General features: G+C 46.8%; 1 protein-coding gene across 1 annotated transcript in view; it reads right to left on the bottom strand.

Annotated features, from left to right (window-relative positions):
* Positions 1–9,965: 9,965 nt before the first annotated feature.
* LOC146036243 (complement factor B-like) overlaps positions 9,966–16,447 on the bottom strand; it is a 75,664-nt gene continuing 69,182 nt past the window's right edge. The window contains exons 17-18 of the mRNA XM_083160121.1: positions 14,282–14,331; positions 9,966–10,751 (exon numbers count right to left, since the gene is read on the bottom strand). Of these exons, the coding sequence (XP_083016247.1) occupies positions 10,593–10,751; positions 14,282–14,331 (209 nt within the window). The 3' untranslated portion in view covers positions 9,966–10,592. The remainder of the gene's footprint in view (positions 10,752–14,281; positions 14,332–16,447) is intronic.

Below are 16,447 nucleotides of genomic sequence, written 5' to 3'. Positions count from 1 at the left end.
GGGGGTTGGGGTTAGGCTGTACGGAGGGAGGGTTAGGGTTAGACACATAGATCTGGGGGGTTAGGGTTAGGCTGTACGGAGGGAGGGTTAGGGTTAGACACATAGATCTGGGGGGTTGGGCTTAGGCTGTACGGAGGGAGGGTTAGGGTTAGACACATAGATCTGGGGGTTGGGGTTAGGCTGTACGGAGGGAGGGTTAGGGTTAGACACATAGATCTGGGGGGTTGGGGTTAGGCTGTACGGAGGGAGGGTTGGACACATAGATCTGGGGGGTTGGGGTTAGGCTGTACGGAGGGAGGGTTAGACACATAGATCTGGGGGTTAGGGTTAGGCTGTACGGAGGGAGGGTTAGGGTTTTACACATAGATCTGGGGGGTTGGGGTTAGGCTGTACGGAGGGAGGGTTAGGGTTAGACACATAGATCTGGGGGGTTGGGGTTAGGCTGTGCGGAGGGAGGGTTAGGGTTAGACACATAGATCTGGGGGGTTGGGGTTAGGCTGTACGGAGGGAGGGTTAGGGTTAGACACATAGATCTGGGGGGTTGGGGTTAGGCTGTACGGAGGGAGGGTTAGGGTTAGACACATAGATCTGGGGGGTTGGGGTTAGGCTGTGCGGAGGGAGGGTTAGGGTTAGACACATAGATCTGGGGGGTTGGGGTTAGGCTGTACGGAGGGAGGGTTAGGGTTAGACACATAGATCTGGGGGGTTGGGGTTAGGCTGTACGGAGGGAGGGTTAGGGTTTTACACATAGATCTGGGGGGTTGGGGTTAGGCTGCACGGAGGGAGGGTTAGGGTTTTACACATAGATCTGGGGGGTTGGGGTTAGGCTGTGCGGAGGGAGGGTTAGGGTTTTACACATAGATCTGGGGGGTTGGGGTTAGGCTGTACGGAGGGAGGGTTAGGGTTTTACACATAGATCTGGGGGGTTGGGGTTAGGCTGTACGGAGGGAGGGTTAGGGTTAGACACATAGATCTGGGGGGTTGGGGTTAGGCTGTGCGGAGGGAGGGTTAGGGTTAGACACATAGATCTGGGGGGTTGGGGTTAGGCTGTACGGAGGGAGGGTTAGGGTTTTACACATAGATCTGGGGGGTTGGGGTTAGGCTGCACGGAGGGAGGGTTAGGGTTTTACACATAGATCTGGGGGTTGGGGTTAGGCTGTACGGAGGGAGGGTTAGGGTTTTACACATAGATCTGGGGGATTGGGGTTAGGCTGTACGGAGGGAGGGTTAGGGTTTTACACATAGATCTGGGGGGTTGGGGTTAGGCTGCACGGAGGGAGGGTTAGGGTTTTACACATAGATCTGGGGGTAGGGGTTAGGCTGTGCGGAGGGAGGGTTAGGGTTTTACACATAGATCTGGGGGGTTGGGGTTAGGCTGTGCAGAGGGAGGGTTAGGGTTAGACACATAGATCTGGGGGGTTGGGGTTAGGCTGTACCCCAACCCCTCAGATCTATGTGTCCAACCCTAATCCTCTCTCCCCACAGTTTAAACCTAACGCTTCCCTGCCTGCAGCCTAAACCTAACACACATACCCCAATCCCAAAAACATAGTAATAGATCACATTTCACTTACCTGGATTTCTGTATTATGCTTTTTCTCTGCACCCCCGGACTACCCCCCAGTGTTGCCTATGCTTGGGTTGGGGTAGATGATCCCTGAAGAACAGGGCTGCCATCAGAAATGATGGGGCCTGGGACTTAGAGATAGAGAGAGATCAGCCTGAACAAGAATATATAGTATAATACAAGTACTCACTGTGGTGGGCAGGGAGATCCTTGCTGCAGTGTTTGCTTTGAATCCCTGTGACTTGCTGGCAATGCTAGGTCCTCCTCTTCCCCTCATCCGCACAGGCAGTGCACCATGATCTCCTCTTACCGAGAACTGCTTTCAGGCATCCATTAATCTGGTCTGCTCTGGTCCCGGACAGCAGGGGCTGCTGGGACATGTAGTTTTGTTTTAAGTGCCTGGCTGCCAGACACTTAAAAACAACAACATGTCCCAGCAGCCCCTGCTGCAGCGAGACCAGAGCAGAGTCTGGCTGCAGCAGAGCCGATGGACACACCACGGGGACAGAAATCAGGGGCAGAGATAGATAGCTGGTAAGGACATATTTAATATTTACAGTTGTAGGACCAGGTATGGGTCCCCTTCTCTGTCAGGGCCCGGGACTCCAGACCCCACCAACCCCCCCTGTAGGCGGGCCTGCGGGAGAAGCTAGAACATAAATGATACCTTAATATGCTTTTATCACCTGAACCAGCAGTGTCAGTAGGGCACGCTGGATTATCACCCTAAAAGGAGAGAAAGAATCACCTACTGTATATTCCCCTTTATTTTCCTGTATAACAAAAAGGAATACTACGCATGTGGTTTCCTTTTATTTTTCTGTCCACAATCATCTGGGAGGAATTCTGTACAACAAACTTAAGGTGGCCATACACATGCAGATTTATCTGCAGATCTGTCTGGTTGGAACAAAAACATGGTTATGGATGAGAGCAAATGACAGTTGACCATTTGCTTGGAAATGCTGGAAAACTGACAAACTGTCAATCATCCATAACCATGTTTTTGTTCCAACCAGCCAGATCTGAAGATAAATCTTACTAGTGTATGGGCACCTTAAGATAGAGGGACAGACAGATTGGACTGGTCTGATGAACATCAAACCCAGGAACGTATTCTATACACCTTTATACATCTGACCCACTAAGGCAGCACCATAGAGTACAGACTGGACACATTTTCTGGGTATGACTGTATGCAGGGCCGGATTAAAGCAGGGGCAAGTACCCCTGGGCCCCCTCTAGCTAGGGGCCCCCTGTATTTGGCATGTATTTTTTTTTAGCTAAAGGTTTTGTGCATGGGAGTGGGGTCGTGCTGCAGCTTCACCTATCTGCCAATGTGACAATGATTAATAATGCTGAGCATCGGGAGCCACGGCACACTGACTGCACAAGTGTGCAGTGCGTTACTGGGAGTTGACTGAAACTTTGCACAAGAAGGCAGAGGCTGAGAGGATTGTGCTGAGCTCTCATTCCATGCTTCTCAGGCCCATGGAGGACAGCAGCAGCCTAGTCATGGGAGGGTTTTTAATCAGAGGCAGCACTGGGACAGTGAGGTCTCCTACAGTCCTACAGAGTAAGGTGCAGAGGGAAAAACACAGGCTTTTCAAGTGGTATGTATGTATCTATCTATATATATATATATATATATATATATATATATATATATATATTCCCTGCAGTTACCCATTGGCCAAGTTCATACTGCCTTTACTCTGTGTTTTGACAGTGTAATATTCTCCCATGCAGTTTGCATCAAGTAATGGCAAGTGCAAGGGGGCCCCCATGTCTAAAGTGCCCCGGGCCCCCTGAAGGCTTAATCTGGCACTGACTGTATGTTTCTTATTACAGTGATAGGCCATATCTCCTGCGCCAACAGGGAAGAACCTTTCCACCAAATGTCCTAATCATTTCCTCCATCTATTGCCCCACAACAGCTACAAACCTTTGATCTTATACAAACCTCCGTTATCTCACTTACACCCACATCCCTCATAATCTTCTCTAAGATTACACAACTTTACACTAACTTAACGCTATCTTACCCCTAGAAATACAGATGGAGCCATCCTCATCTAGCCCTTTAATAGGATTAAGTGAGTTTACTCTGCTAATCCTTTATTCAGTGTTTTGCGCCCCCGCCAAATATTTCGGCAGCACCACCCCCTGCTTCCCCCCCCCCTCCCTAGATAAATTAATCCTCCCCTGCCTTTCCTCTCCAAAAGCTGCTTCTGTAGAAGGTTTCCGCACCTTGTCTGCGGTCCAGGCACCCCTGTCCGCTCCTGGCTCCAGCTTCTAATGGAAAGGACCATCACAAAATGTCCGCCCCCATATAGCAGACAGTTTTTCAGGATGCTAGAGAAGGCTGCCGCCTCCTCTAGCATCCTCAAAAACTCTCTGCTGTATGGTGGCAGACATTTTGTGGTGGTCCGTTTAGATCAGTGGTTCCCAACCTGGGGTACTAGTACCCCTGGGGGTACTCTGCAGACCAGTTGGGGGTACTTGAAAATAATATTGGTAATGGCGGACGATGAAAAGGTCTTTTGATGGCTGAAGAAGACCCGTTGCCATGGAGACCAACCATGTTGTGTCATATGCCTGACCAGCAATCCACTGGGAGCTTCCCGTGCTGCCCTCAGACATCAGCAGTCATCTGCCCAGCACTGACAAAGGTGGAGGAAGCAGCGGCATTAATCCTACTGGTGTTAGCGGGAATTCTGGAGATAATACACAACCAGTGTCTAGACACAGAAGGGCATGATTCCTTGCTGTATACTACTCCTCCGCTCCTCCTTAATATAAGGACATGCATAAGGATCCGCATACCGCTAAGTACTGTCCATATTTCAAAATGAGAGGAGGGGGTACTTATCAATGAAAAGCCTAATCAAGGGGTACGGGAGAGAAAAAAGGTTGGGAACCACTGGTTTAGATTAATAGCAGAAGCCAGGAGCGGACAGGGGAGCCAGGACCACAGACAAGTAAATGTGCAGGTCCCAGACACAGATCCGTCAGGGGAGGTCCTGGCAGGCAGCAGCGGCATTACAATAGCCCCACAGACCCCGGCGCCCACATCTACACATTGCCTCCCTGCCACTGCAGGGTCTGCGGGGCATTGTTATGCCACTGCCCCAACTGTATTGTTCTATGTATTGTATTGCAGCTGAGAACAATAGGCCTTGGCTCAGCATGGCTCACCATGGCTATCCAGAGATGGCTAGCTGAGGCTGGCTCCATCTGTAAAACACATGGACACAAATCTTACCGCTAAAAATAAACACGCGGACACAACTGCATGAGTTAAAAGACACACAAAACGTAATACCCGATAACAGTGGGTATCGGGAGAAGGGACGCCGGCATCAGGGGTTAATAGGATAGGATTTATAAGTGGTGCCCACATAGCAGTTATCTTCTCATAGTCTTATAGATTAAATATTGGCAGTGCCTCCACCACAATCACTACAGGCCCCATGGGTAATGGCCAGGTCTTCCATCCACGGGAAACCTCTGTCCCAAACCTGCTAAACTGATATAATCAACCGGTATAAACCACACAAGGTTTGTTGCCAAGACCACAATCCAGTGTGATAAACGCACAATCTCCATTGGCAGCGGCATTTGGTAACGACGTTAATTACAGACACATTATCAGTACTTAACGTTAATCTTTATATAATTACAGTGGTGCAGGGAAGGTGCAAGCCCCCCGCCCGCCCCAGGCAAAAAAAAACCCTGCGCCGCCCGTCCGCCCGCCCGCTTGGGGGGGGCACGGGTGCGGACGATACTGCGGCACGGGGGGGAGGGGGTGCGGCGGGCGATACTACCCCCCCCCTGGAGCATAGGTGGTGCCGCGCTGAAATCCCCCCAGCGGGGAGCGGGCGGCGCGAGGGGAGCAGGGACCATGCCACGGGCGAGATAGGAGAGGGGAGAGGGAGGATGGATCACACAGACTTACCTGCTCCCCGCTCCCTGCTTTCGGGTACCTCTTTATGGTACCTCAGTGGCTCAGTACCGCCCTCTAGCGGCCGGCGCCCTAGGCAAATGCCTAGTCCTGCCTAGTGGTGGCACCGGCAGTGGTGTCATTATTATGTGAAGTGTATTAGTCACGTGGGAGTAAGCGAGGTGACGGAGGTTTGTATAAGCGCCCAGGATTGCGGCTGTATCACATGAAGTATATATTTGATGGGGTTATAGAGGACTGATTTGATGGGGTATGGGTCATTGGATCGCCCAACCAAAGGTTGACATGCAATGAGTCGACCACTGAAGGTCGACACCTGAAATCGGTCAACATCCCTAAGGTCGACATTTGTGGAAGGTTGACGCAAGCATTAGGTCGACACAATCATTAGGTCAACACTTTTTCACTGTTTTTTTTTTGAATGCCGACATAGTTGACATGGTCACTGTATCAGTGTACCACGTCCCCTCCCATGCCATGCTCGCTATTATATTCTCCCTCCACATCCTAGCGGATGATGGGGCACGAATAACCGCCTGTCATATGTTGGCTTAAAAAAAGAAGTGAAAACCCATGTCAACCTTATGATTGTGTCAACCTTTTATCCATGTCGACCATAGACATGTCGACCTATTTCAAGTATTGACCTAAGCCACGTCCACCTTCAGTGGTCAACCCAATGCATGTCACTCTAACGACCGTATGATGATTGGATGGACAGCAATGGCAGCATTTTACATTTGGAGCTGGTTACTTGTAGGGATGTGCACCGGCCACTTTTCGGGTTTTGGGTTCTGATTACCTTGAGGTTTTGGGTTCTAATAGGTTTTGGCAAAACACCTCCTAAATGTTTTGTGTTAGGATTTTTTGGGGTTTGGGTTCTGATTTTTTTGTTAAAAAAGCATAAAACCTGCTAAAATCGCAGAATATTGGTTTTTTTTTTTTTTTTGCTCCTACGCTATATTCATCTCAATAACATTCATTTCCACTCATTTCCAGTCTATTCTGAACACCTCACAATATTGTTTTTAGGGCAAAAGGTTGCACCGAGGTAGCTGGATAACTATGCTAAGCCACACAAGTGTGCGACACAAACTCGTGGCTCATGTAAGAGTGGCACTGCAGCTGTAGATACGGCAGTACTAGGCACCAGACAGGTAGATAAGGCAAAACTCTGCACCAGACGGTAGATACGGCAGTATTAGGCAGTGAGCCCCAGACCAGACATGTAGTTACGGCAGTATTAGGCAGTGAGCCCCAGACCAGACATGTAGATACGGCAGTATTAGGCAGTGAGCCCCAGACCAGACATGTAGATACGGCAGTATTAGGCAGTGAGCCCCAGACCAGACATGTAGATACGGCAGTATTAGGCAGTGAGCCCCAGACCAGACATGTAGATACAGCAGTATTAGGCAGTGAGCCCCAGACCAGACGGTAGATATGGCAGTACTAGGCACCAGACAGGTAGATAAGACAGTACTAGGCACAAGACAGGTAGATAAGTCAGCAATACTAGTATTGTGCACCAGCAGAATTTATAATAATTAATTTTATTATTAGGTACTGCTTGGCAGTGGCACTCAGTGGCGCACGTCAGTGCACCAGCAGCATGGAATTATTTTTTACAGTCCCACGCAGCACAAGTATTATTTTTTAATTAAATTAGATATAGCAGCCTAGTATGTAGTTGTACTACTAGGTAGGTACACTTAGGCAGTAACACTGCCAGTGGCAACAGTGGACTGAGTAAATAATACTGGCAACCTCTATTCACAGTATTCAGTGCAGGCAGCACCAGTGGACTATATATAATTCAATTAATTATTAATAAAATAGCAGCCTAGTAGGTAGAGCAAATAAAGTACTAGGTAGGTAGGCAGGCAGGCAGTAGCACTGCCAATGGTCACCACAAAAGGTAGTTATTAATATTACACACCACCAGTAGCTTTATGCAGTGCACCAGCAGAATTTATATAATAATTAATTTTATAATTAGGTACTGCTTGGCAGTGGCACTCAGTGGCACACGTCAGTGCACCAGCAGCATGGAATTATTTTTTACAGTCCCACACAGCACAAGTATTATTTTTTAATTAAATTAGATATAGCAGCCTAGTATGTACTAGGTAGGTACACTAGGTAGGCAGTAGCACTGTCAGTGGCAACAGTGGACTGAGTAACTAAATAATACTGGCAGATTCAGTGCAGGCAGCACCAGTGGACTATATATATATAATATAATTAATTATTAATATAATATTACAGCACAGCACCAGAGGTAGGCCCCAGCACAGAGGAGACAGTAGTACTACAGGTACACAGTTAGACTGTTCTCCTAAGCAGAGAGGAGAACAGAGTACACAGCAGCACTGAGGGAGACAGCCCCAGCGAATAAAATAATTTCAGCGCAGCACACCAGAGGTAGACCGCACAGAGGAGTCAGTAGTACTACAAGTACACAGTTAGACTACACAGCAGCACTGAGAGACAGCCCCAGCGATTAAAAAATATTGCGGTCAAGCTCAAGTTTAAGCCCCAGCAGCAGCACCAACACACCCTCTCCCAACCCACTATTAGACTGGAGTGAAGATGGCGGGTGCAGCAGCCGCTTTTAAAGCCTCGTGAAATCCGGCGCCGGGAGATGACGTTCTGACCACGCGGACGGACCCGAGTCAGGCGGGAATCTCCGAGCGCTGCTGGAAACCGGGCTCGAAATGATGACGTCCGTGGGGGCTCAGATCTCCGGAATCTGAGTCTGCACATCTCTAGTTACTAGCCAATCAGAGCTCCTGAGCCAGCAGCCAATCAGGAGCAGTCGCAGTTCTTCACTGTTTGCTGGTCCACATACTCCAATTTTGGAATGCGGCTAGGGATGGCCATTGGTGCAGTCACCATCGATGGTTGAAATTGATGGTGATTCTGCATCCAGACATCGATAGTTAAAAACTATGTAATGGACAACCATCAATAGTTTTAGAAATAAATGGTTATCCATTCTCTTTGACTGACTGGTCTACAAGCCAATCAGAACGTGGGTGCAGGGCTGCCGAGTTGTCGGGGGTGGAGCTATCCTTCCCCATTGATGGCAAAAATATTCAACATCTGCCATAAACCATCAATGATTTTGAATCATCGTTTGTCGATGGCCATCCATAAATACGGCGTCATGTCCCTCTATAGCAGAGCTGGGCAACACCGGCCCTCCAGATGTTAATGAACTACACATCCCAGGATGCTTTGCATTAGTTTTGCTATGTGGCCATGCTGAAACTGATGCAAGGCATGCTGGGATGTGTAGTTCATTAACATCTGGAGGGTCGGTGTTGCCCAGCCCTGCTCTATAGCTTCCGTGTGCTGCTGTGGTCCGGCCCACTGCAGTCATGCATGCGTGTGAGGGAGGTTTAATGAAACCTGAATATACATGAATACCCATGCTCAACACAGGGGGGATGCACCAGGGGAGTTGGGGGCAGCTGCACTGGACACGCGTCCTCTCTGCTCACTACTGCTGGTAATTCCTGTACAGCAGCACATCAGGGAGTGACCGCAATGCACCCCTTTACATACTCAACCAGTAGCAGTGGGCCCTCTATCCGGGCCCCCTGCTTACCCCCCCCTCTTGGCACCACTGGTCATGGCTAGGAGCGCCATCTGATGACCTGCCGCTGGGGCCAAGAGCAGTGAATTGTCGGGGCTTCAGGGGGAGATTAAGGTGAGGGTGGGAGGTCCTGCCGATACTTCTGATGTAAAGATACCCCAAAATATCTGGTGCTTACTGCCCTGGCGGGTGCCAATCAGTTCCAGGTTGGGATGTCCGGGTGGCGTGCAAATTTGGGAGACTTACCTTTTATAGGGTAATGTCTATGTGTTTTGTAACCTTGATGAAAAATGTATTTAAAACACCTGAAATGTTGGCAACACGTGCTGGCGGACCTGTCACATATGCTGTTTATACCAGGGAGAGCTGCCTATCCATATTCATTGACACGGACAGTGTATTGGTTAGCATTACTGCCTCACAGCACTGAGGTCATGGGTTCCATTCCCACCATGGCCCTAACTGTGCGGAGTTTGTATATTCTCCCTGTGCTTGCGTGGGTTTTCTCCGGTTCCCTCCCACATTCCAAAAATATACTGGTAGGCTCATTGGCTCTCAACAAAATTAACCCTAGAATGTCTGTGTGTGCCTGTACATGTGGTAGGGAATATACAGTAGATTGTAAACTCCACTGGGGCAGGGACTGATGTGAATGTTCAACTATACTCTGTACAGCGCTGCGGAATATGTGTGCGCTATATAAATAGCTGGCAATAATAAATAACTTTTGTTTCAAGTTCGAGATGCCCCTGTAGAGCTGTTATAATCACTGCAATACTGGTCTGACTGTTTGGTTATATATTAAATGTTCAAGTAAAATTATGCTACGAAAATGTAATTAATTCAGAATATTTATACACTGTTATGTTGGATTCAGTCATTATTCTGTAAGGGGAGGGGGTACAAGACATTTTACTGAGGTGAAGTCAGCATCTTAGGAAATCTATAAGTAGCAGAGGTTACTGTACCCTTAGCATTTTCGGGCAGTTGTATTAAACTTGGCGAAGAGATAGGTGGAGATAAAGTGGAAAGTGATAACAACCCAGCCAATCAACTCATAACTGTCATTTTTCAAACACAGCTGATTGGCCGGTGTGTTATAACCTTCTACTTTATCTCTTCACCAGGCTTAATACATCTGCGCCATTGTCCGGTTCCGCCGGGCTGTGTCCAGTTCCAGCCTCTGTGGAAGATGCCAACCGAGAAATGGGCCGTGGCGCTATGACTGATATTACAGAGACAGAACAGCAGAGGTCGCTATATGCGGGGCGCTGGAGTTCATGTAAGTAGAACATTTTCTACAAGGTAGTTTTAAATGTTTCCAATTGTAACGTATCCTAATTATCTGAATTTGCATAGCTGGGATTTTGCAGCATTACTAGGTGATTGTTCTCCTTTAGAAATCTATTGCACCAAAACGTTTGTGGCACAATTTCCTGTCTCCCTTAGTATTGGATAATTTATTTAAGAAATTCCAGATCATCCTGTACAACTTCCTTTATCCAGTCCATCATATGGAAGACATCGGTATGGAAGTCCCGGGAATCTGCTGGAACTGGTGTGAAAGGCCTTCTAGACCCGATGCAGCTGTTCACGTTCCCCCAGCTTATAATTCCCACCTAAAGAAAAGTAAGGGAGACTCTTAGCTCAGCCACAGTAATAATGTCACCAGTTACCGACTGTAAGAACCAGAAAACATAAAATACAGGAAAGGATCGCTGAGACATATATGCCCTATAACACAGTGGGGCTGATTCGGAATCAGAGGATTTTCTGTCTGGACATGGACGCCGGCTTACTGCATTATTATAAGACGAGTGTCCTGACAACTAGTCCACAGTCAGGTTCACCACAGTTAATATTGTCTCCGAAACATTGGCGGGCACCATTTTTCTGGAGCCAGTCAGTAGGTTGCTATGGTCAAATGGCTGACATAGGAAAGGTGGAAATGGGGAATGTTGACATGGTCAACGTGCCAACTGAGTCAACATGTCAACATGAATAGGGTAGATGCATGAACCTTTTTGTGTCAATGTTGACAACTGTCGACATGGACCCCCAATTAGTTTAATGCCGAACCTCACGTGGCTCGCTACACTCACCATGCCTCAGGCTGGACACAGTATTATATTCTCCCTCTATGTTGACTCATGTTGACTCATGTTGACCTTGCCATGTGTCTACCTCTTTCATGTCAACATTTTGACCCTGTTGTATAAATGGGAGAGGGGGTGGGAAAAGGGGATCTGGGAGGGGATAGACCTGAGCACAAGTGACACTGAATGGTGTAGGTAATATCGTTGGGTCTTGTACTGAAATAAATTTACCACAGTAACTTTGCATCAATTAACAAATTAATTGGTAGATAGTGACGTGGCGGTGCTCCCCTGAGAGTAAGGGTAATATATCAAAGGTGAAGAAGAAAAGTACTCTCTTCTGTTTGGGGGCACTCCTTTAAATGGCAAAAAAGGTTTTTAATAAAATTTAACTTTTAATGGTTCCATAAAACTTATAATTCGACATACAGACAGACAACATCAAACATTAAGGATGGACAGTTGAATGATATTTAGATATTATAGAATAAATTTGTATTCAACTGTTGGTATACACACCAGGTTAATCTGATAGGAATCAAATAATAAGTAATGATCAGACAATCGGGGCTATTGTTATATATCAGCCAGGTTTCAGATTCAAATTTTCTTGTTCCTATCACCTGTGGTAAGGAAGTGATAAGCGAAATATAGATATCCGATTATTTGGCCAGAGAGAAATTGTTCTCCTCTGGTGCAGTCCGGATATTATCCCTTATAGCCTAGGCAGTCTCAGATGAGTCTATTATTCAATCAATCAGTTATACCGAGCTGCTTAGTGTGACATAGTTCAGAGATGCAGAGCCAATCTAGGTATGTAATTGCGTAGGTAACCGTTACAAGAGAGGGGGTATAAATGTGGAGATGTATATCAGAGATAAGTGACACTCACAGTCGTAAAGATTGCGGAAGCTGCTGCTGATTCTCTCAACCGTCCTGGTTCTCTGAGAGTCAGTGAGCGTTCGGCAATTTTTTAGCTGTATGTATAGAGTGTCAGAGTTAGAAAAGTGGGGTGTCTGCTTTCTCCTTTTTGGTAGTGCAACTACCCTGTTGTTATAATAACAGTGCAGGGTTGGGTGCCAATAAATACTTTCTGGAGATGAGAGTACCCCTAAGGAAAGGGATGTGCAAGAGGGATACAGTACAGAAGTTTTATGGAACCATTAAAAGTTAAATTTTATTAAAAACCTTTTTTGACATTTAAAGGAGAGCCCCCAAACAGAAGAGAGTACTTTTCTTCTTCACCTTTGAAATATTTTGACCCTGTCAACCCATTGCATAGGGCCATTTTTCATGTCGACCTTTTGGCGCAGTGGAACTATTGCACGTCGACCATTTGGGGTAGACCTATTGATCAGATGTGAATCAGGCCCATTGATGGGTGGCATTATTTGTAAGATACTCTGCTTCAGGCTTGCTAACCTCTCACAGGATGCAGCAGAAACATTTAGCACTGACTGTGCTGGACAGCTCCCCTGATCAGCTCTCCTCTCCTGTGACATCACCACCACGCCCCCTCTTCCTCTTTCCCCAGAACCGGACAGAGCTGTGGGGGTTATTCTAGTTCACTCTTTCTGACAAATTCCTTCTTAGATGGACAAAACCATGTGCACTGCAGGTGGGTCAGATGTAACATGTGCAGAGAGAATTAGATTTGGGTGGGGTTTTACTTCAAAGTGAGATCTATATTGCAGTGTAAAAATAAAGCAGCCAGTATTTACCCTGCACAGAAACAAAATAACTCACCCAAATCGAATTATCTCTGTACATATTACATCTGCCCCACTGCAGTGCACATGGTTTTGTCCATCTAAGAAGGATTTTGTCAGAAAGTGTGAACTAGAATAAGGCCCTGTGTGAGGTGCAGCTTCCTCTGCTCGCTATACACTTATACTGTAGATTTATTGTCCAATTTGGCTGGTTGAAAGGCAAATCTAGTAATATGTGGGTGTAAATGACATTTGTTAATTTGTTCCCAAACACTGAAAAACAGCCAAAAATTGAAAGTCAGATTAAATCCATTTGATTTTAACCAATTTATCTGAATGACTATTTCTGTCAGTTTTCCGGCACTGGGTCAGATATCATTGCCATACATTACCAGATTTTCATTCCAACCAGCCAGATTGGATAAATCTGTAGGTACAGTATATGGCCGGCTTAAGAGCTGGGGAGAATTTATCTGGCATCTCCCCTCCTCTCCTGCCCCAGCAGTTGTCTGGGTGTCAGGTGGTGATGGCACAGGTGAGCCTGCCCGGGGACACGGAGGTTCTGACTAGTCTTGGTGACTAAGAGCATTTATCTTCTGCTGCTTTTCCTGACGTTTGTGAGCTGTTAAACTACAAAATAGTTCTTATATTATAATTGTGCACACACAAACACACATACACACACACACACACACACACACATATATATATATATATATATATATATATATATATATATATATATACATGCATATACACACACACACACATACCCCTCTCCTAATACTCCATTGAGTAACCCAGTGTACATAGCCCTAGTCGCTGGTCATCTCTGCAGCCACCTGGTCCTCTCTGCAGCTGCCGAATCTGTACACTGAGGGCAGCGCTGGATAAATCACAGTGGATCACAATAATCGGGCAGACACACACGGGGAGAATGAAGGATAAGGTGAATAGAGGCCAGGAGGCCCCACAGAAACTGGCAACTGACTTCCAGCAGCCACTCAGTTGACATTTCTACTAGGTCGCATTAGATGCGACCATGTCAGGGAAAGCCCAGCCCGTTGTGGTTCTATCTGATATGACCACACCATGCAAGTGGCTAAAGGAACGACACAATAAACCTTCCTGTGAGTTATCATTCCATATATAGGGCAATAAGGATCATTAATTTGCTGCCCAATACGAAGACGAACAGAGCGTTACTGTTATTTCATTATAACGAATGTACCAGGAGTAACTCCGTGCTCACTTTCTGCTTGTTGTATCTCTTGGTACAGTCATTATGCTGGATCCTAACCTTTATGCAAAATCTACCATTGTGATCACAAGAGAGACGTTCACCTGCATGTAGCGTTTTTTGAATTCCACAATAAGAGGTCCTCCGGAGTCTCCTGCGACAGAAAATGGAGCAGTTAAATCTCAGATGCAGCTTGTTACCAAATACATGTCTTCTGGATTAAATTGAATACATTAATAAAATAAAATACAAAGGTAAGCTAACAAACCGGCCATAGGACCTTATTCTAAATGATCCAGTCCTCCGTGCGTTCGATGGTGTGCGTCTGTTTGCAGGGGCGAATTTAGGGGTCAGGCCGCCCCTAGGCACAACATTTTTGGCCACCCCCCCATATGTATGTATACGTGCACCTGCATATAATATATATATATATATGCCATAATAAATAAAAAACACCAGTACTCAATACTGGTGTTGGAAACACACAATAATTAGCTCTGGTAAGAGAGGCACAAACATTTTGCAGGCTAATTTAGTAGCACTTACTGTTACTAGAAGGGATGCAAACAGTTAAAGTGTCTGCTCCCGACACATAAGAGCGGAGGGAGGGCTCCGTAATCTGCACTGCAGGGAGAATACACACAGAAGATCAAAGTTTTTCACAGCCTGGGTGGACGGACTCCTCCGGAGTTTCAGGCTGTCAGCACATCATGCCCTGCTCAGAACGAGGGAGGGACGGGACAGGACTGTAGTTTCAGCCGGCAGCAGCAGCGCTGCCACTGAGACACAGGCAGTGCAGGAACCGCTGTGGGGATACAGAGAGCACCTCCCTGCACTGAGGAGCGGCGGCTCTGTCAGTGTCAGACTGACAGACTGTATGACAGCAGGTGCCTGGCGGCTGCCGCCCATGGCAGGTGCCGCCCCTAGGCCCGTGCCTCACGGGCCTAGTGACAAATCCGGGCCTGCCTGTTTGCCAAGGTGCATGTACCCTACACAGCGGGCAGGGGCGGGGGGCGCCAGGCAGCCCAATTAGCATATGGGAACACCCAGCATTTCATAGGCGTTCCCACTTCTCCTGATAATGAGGCCGTGATGTGGGTGCGGGGGGCGGGCAGCTAATGTCAGCGGATGGCAGCTGCCTGCAGATTAGAGACACCAGCTGTGAGTGCTGGAGAAATCAGTCGAAGGTCGCAAATGCAGGGGGGGGGGGGGGGCATCTGATGAACTCAGAAGGCTGTGTATTTCGCAGCCTTGCGAGTCAATCAGAATAAGGTCCATAGTGAAGGAGACATAGGATACATAAATTAAAGGCGATGGCCGGGACAGGAGGTTAAACATTCTGCCTAAACCACCACTTAGTAAATTTACCCCAGGGATCCCTTGAGTGAGATAGGCGATAAAACAAACACGCAGTCCCAGAGGACAGGTGAGGTACTGCAGTTGCTTCTTGATACAATCCGTCAGATTGCATTCCCTATAGAAACATATGGGGGCAGCTCTATTGGTTGAAAAACGAAAAAGTGTTATACAAGACATCCCAGTGTAGATCAGAATTACCTTTATTCTTGAATATTAAATTATGTCCAAGGTATTAACCAGTTTGGACACAATATCATCTTTAATACACTGATTGGCGTTATAATAGCGCTATATGTAGATATAGACCAGCGCTACCATAAGCACTCATTCCCAGTCACTGAACGTGGGGATAAAACCTGTATTCTGCAATACAATTGGCTGTGGACACAGTAATCAGTGAGGACAATAGCACTGTTCTTCAATATCCAATAGCAGTGGCTATTGGATATTGAAGATTTTTAAGTAGGGAGAAAAAGTTACATAGATTAAAGATTGGACTTATTCTGGAACGACTGTGATGTAACGCCTGTCTTCTTCTTATTCATCTCATTACAGGTATTTAACCTTACATGCCATTGCCAGTATTGAGTCACCATCACTCTGCCTGCATATTGCATTCTTATAGGTATTTAACCTTACATGCCATTGCCAGTATTGAGTCACCATCACTCTGCCTGCATATTGCATTCTTATAGGTATTTAACCTTACATGCCATTGCCAGTATTGAGTCACCATCACTCTGCCTGCATATTGCATTCTTATAGGTATTTAACCTTACATGCCATTGCCAGTATTGAGTCACCATCACTCTGCCTGCATATTGCATTCTTATAGGTATTTGTGCAATTGTATTAAGAATTAAAGTGAGTTTGAATGTATTAGTGGCTGGGATGGTATGTAACCTCTTACC

This window comes from Crinia signifera, chromosome 9, assembly GCF_055691185.1.
Source record: "Crinia signifera chromosome 9, ASM5569118v1, whole genome shotgun sequence".
NCBI classification, from domain to species: domain Eukaryota; kingdom Metazoa; phylum Chordata; class Amphibia; order Anura; family Myobatrachidae; genus Crinia; species Crinia signifera.
The sequence above is the reverse complement of the archived record's forward strand: the minus strand, read 5'-3'. Positions and strand labels throughout refer to the sequence as shown.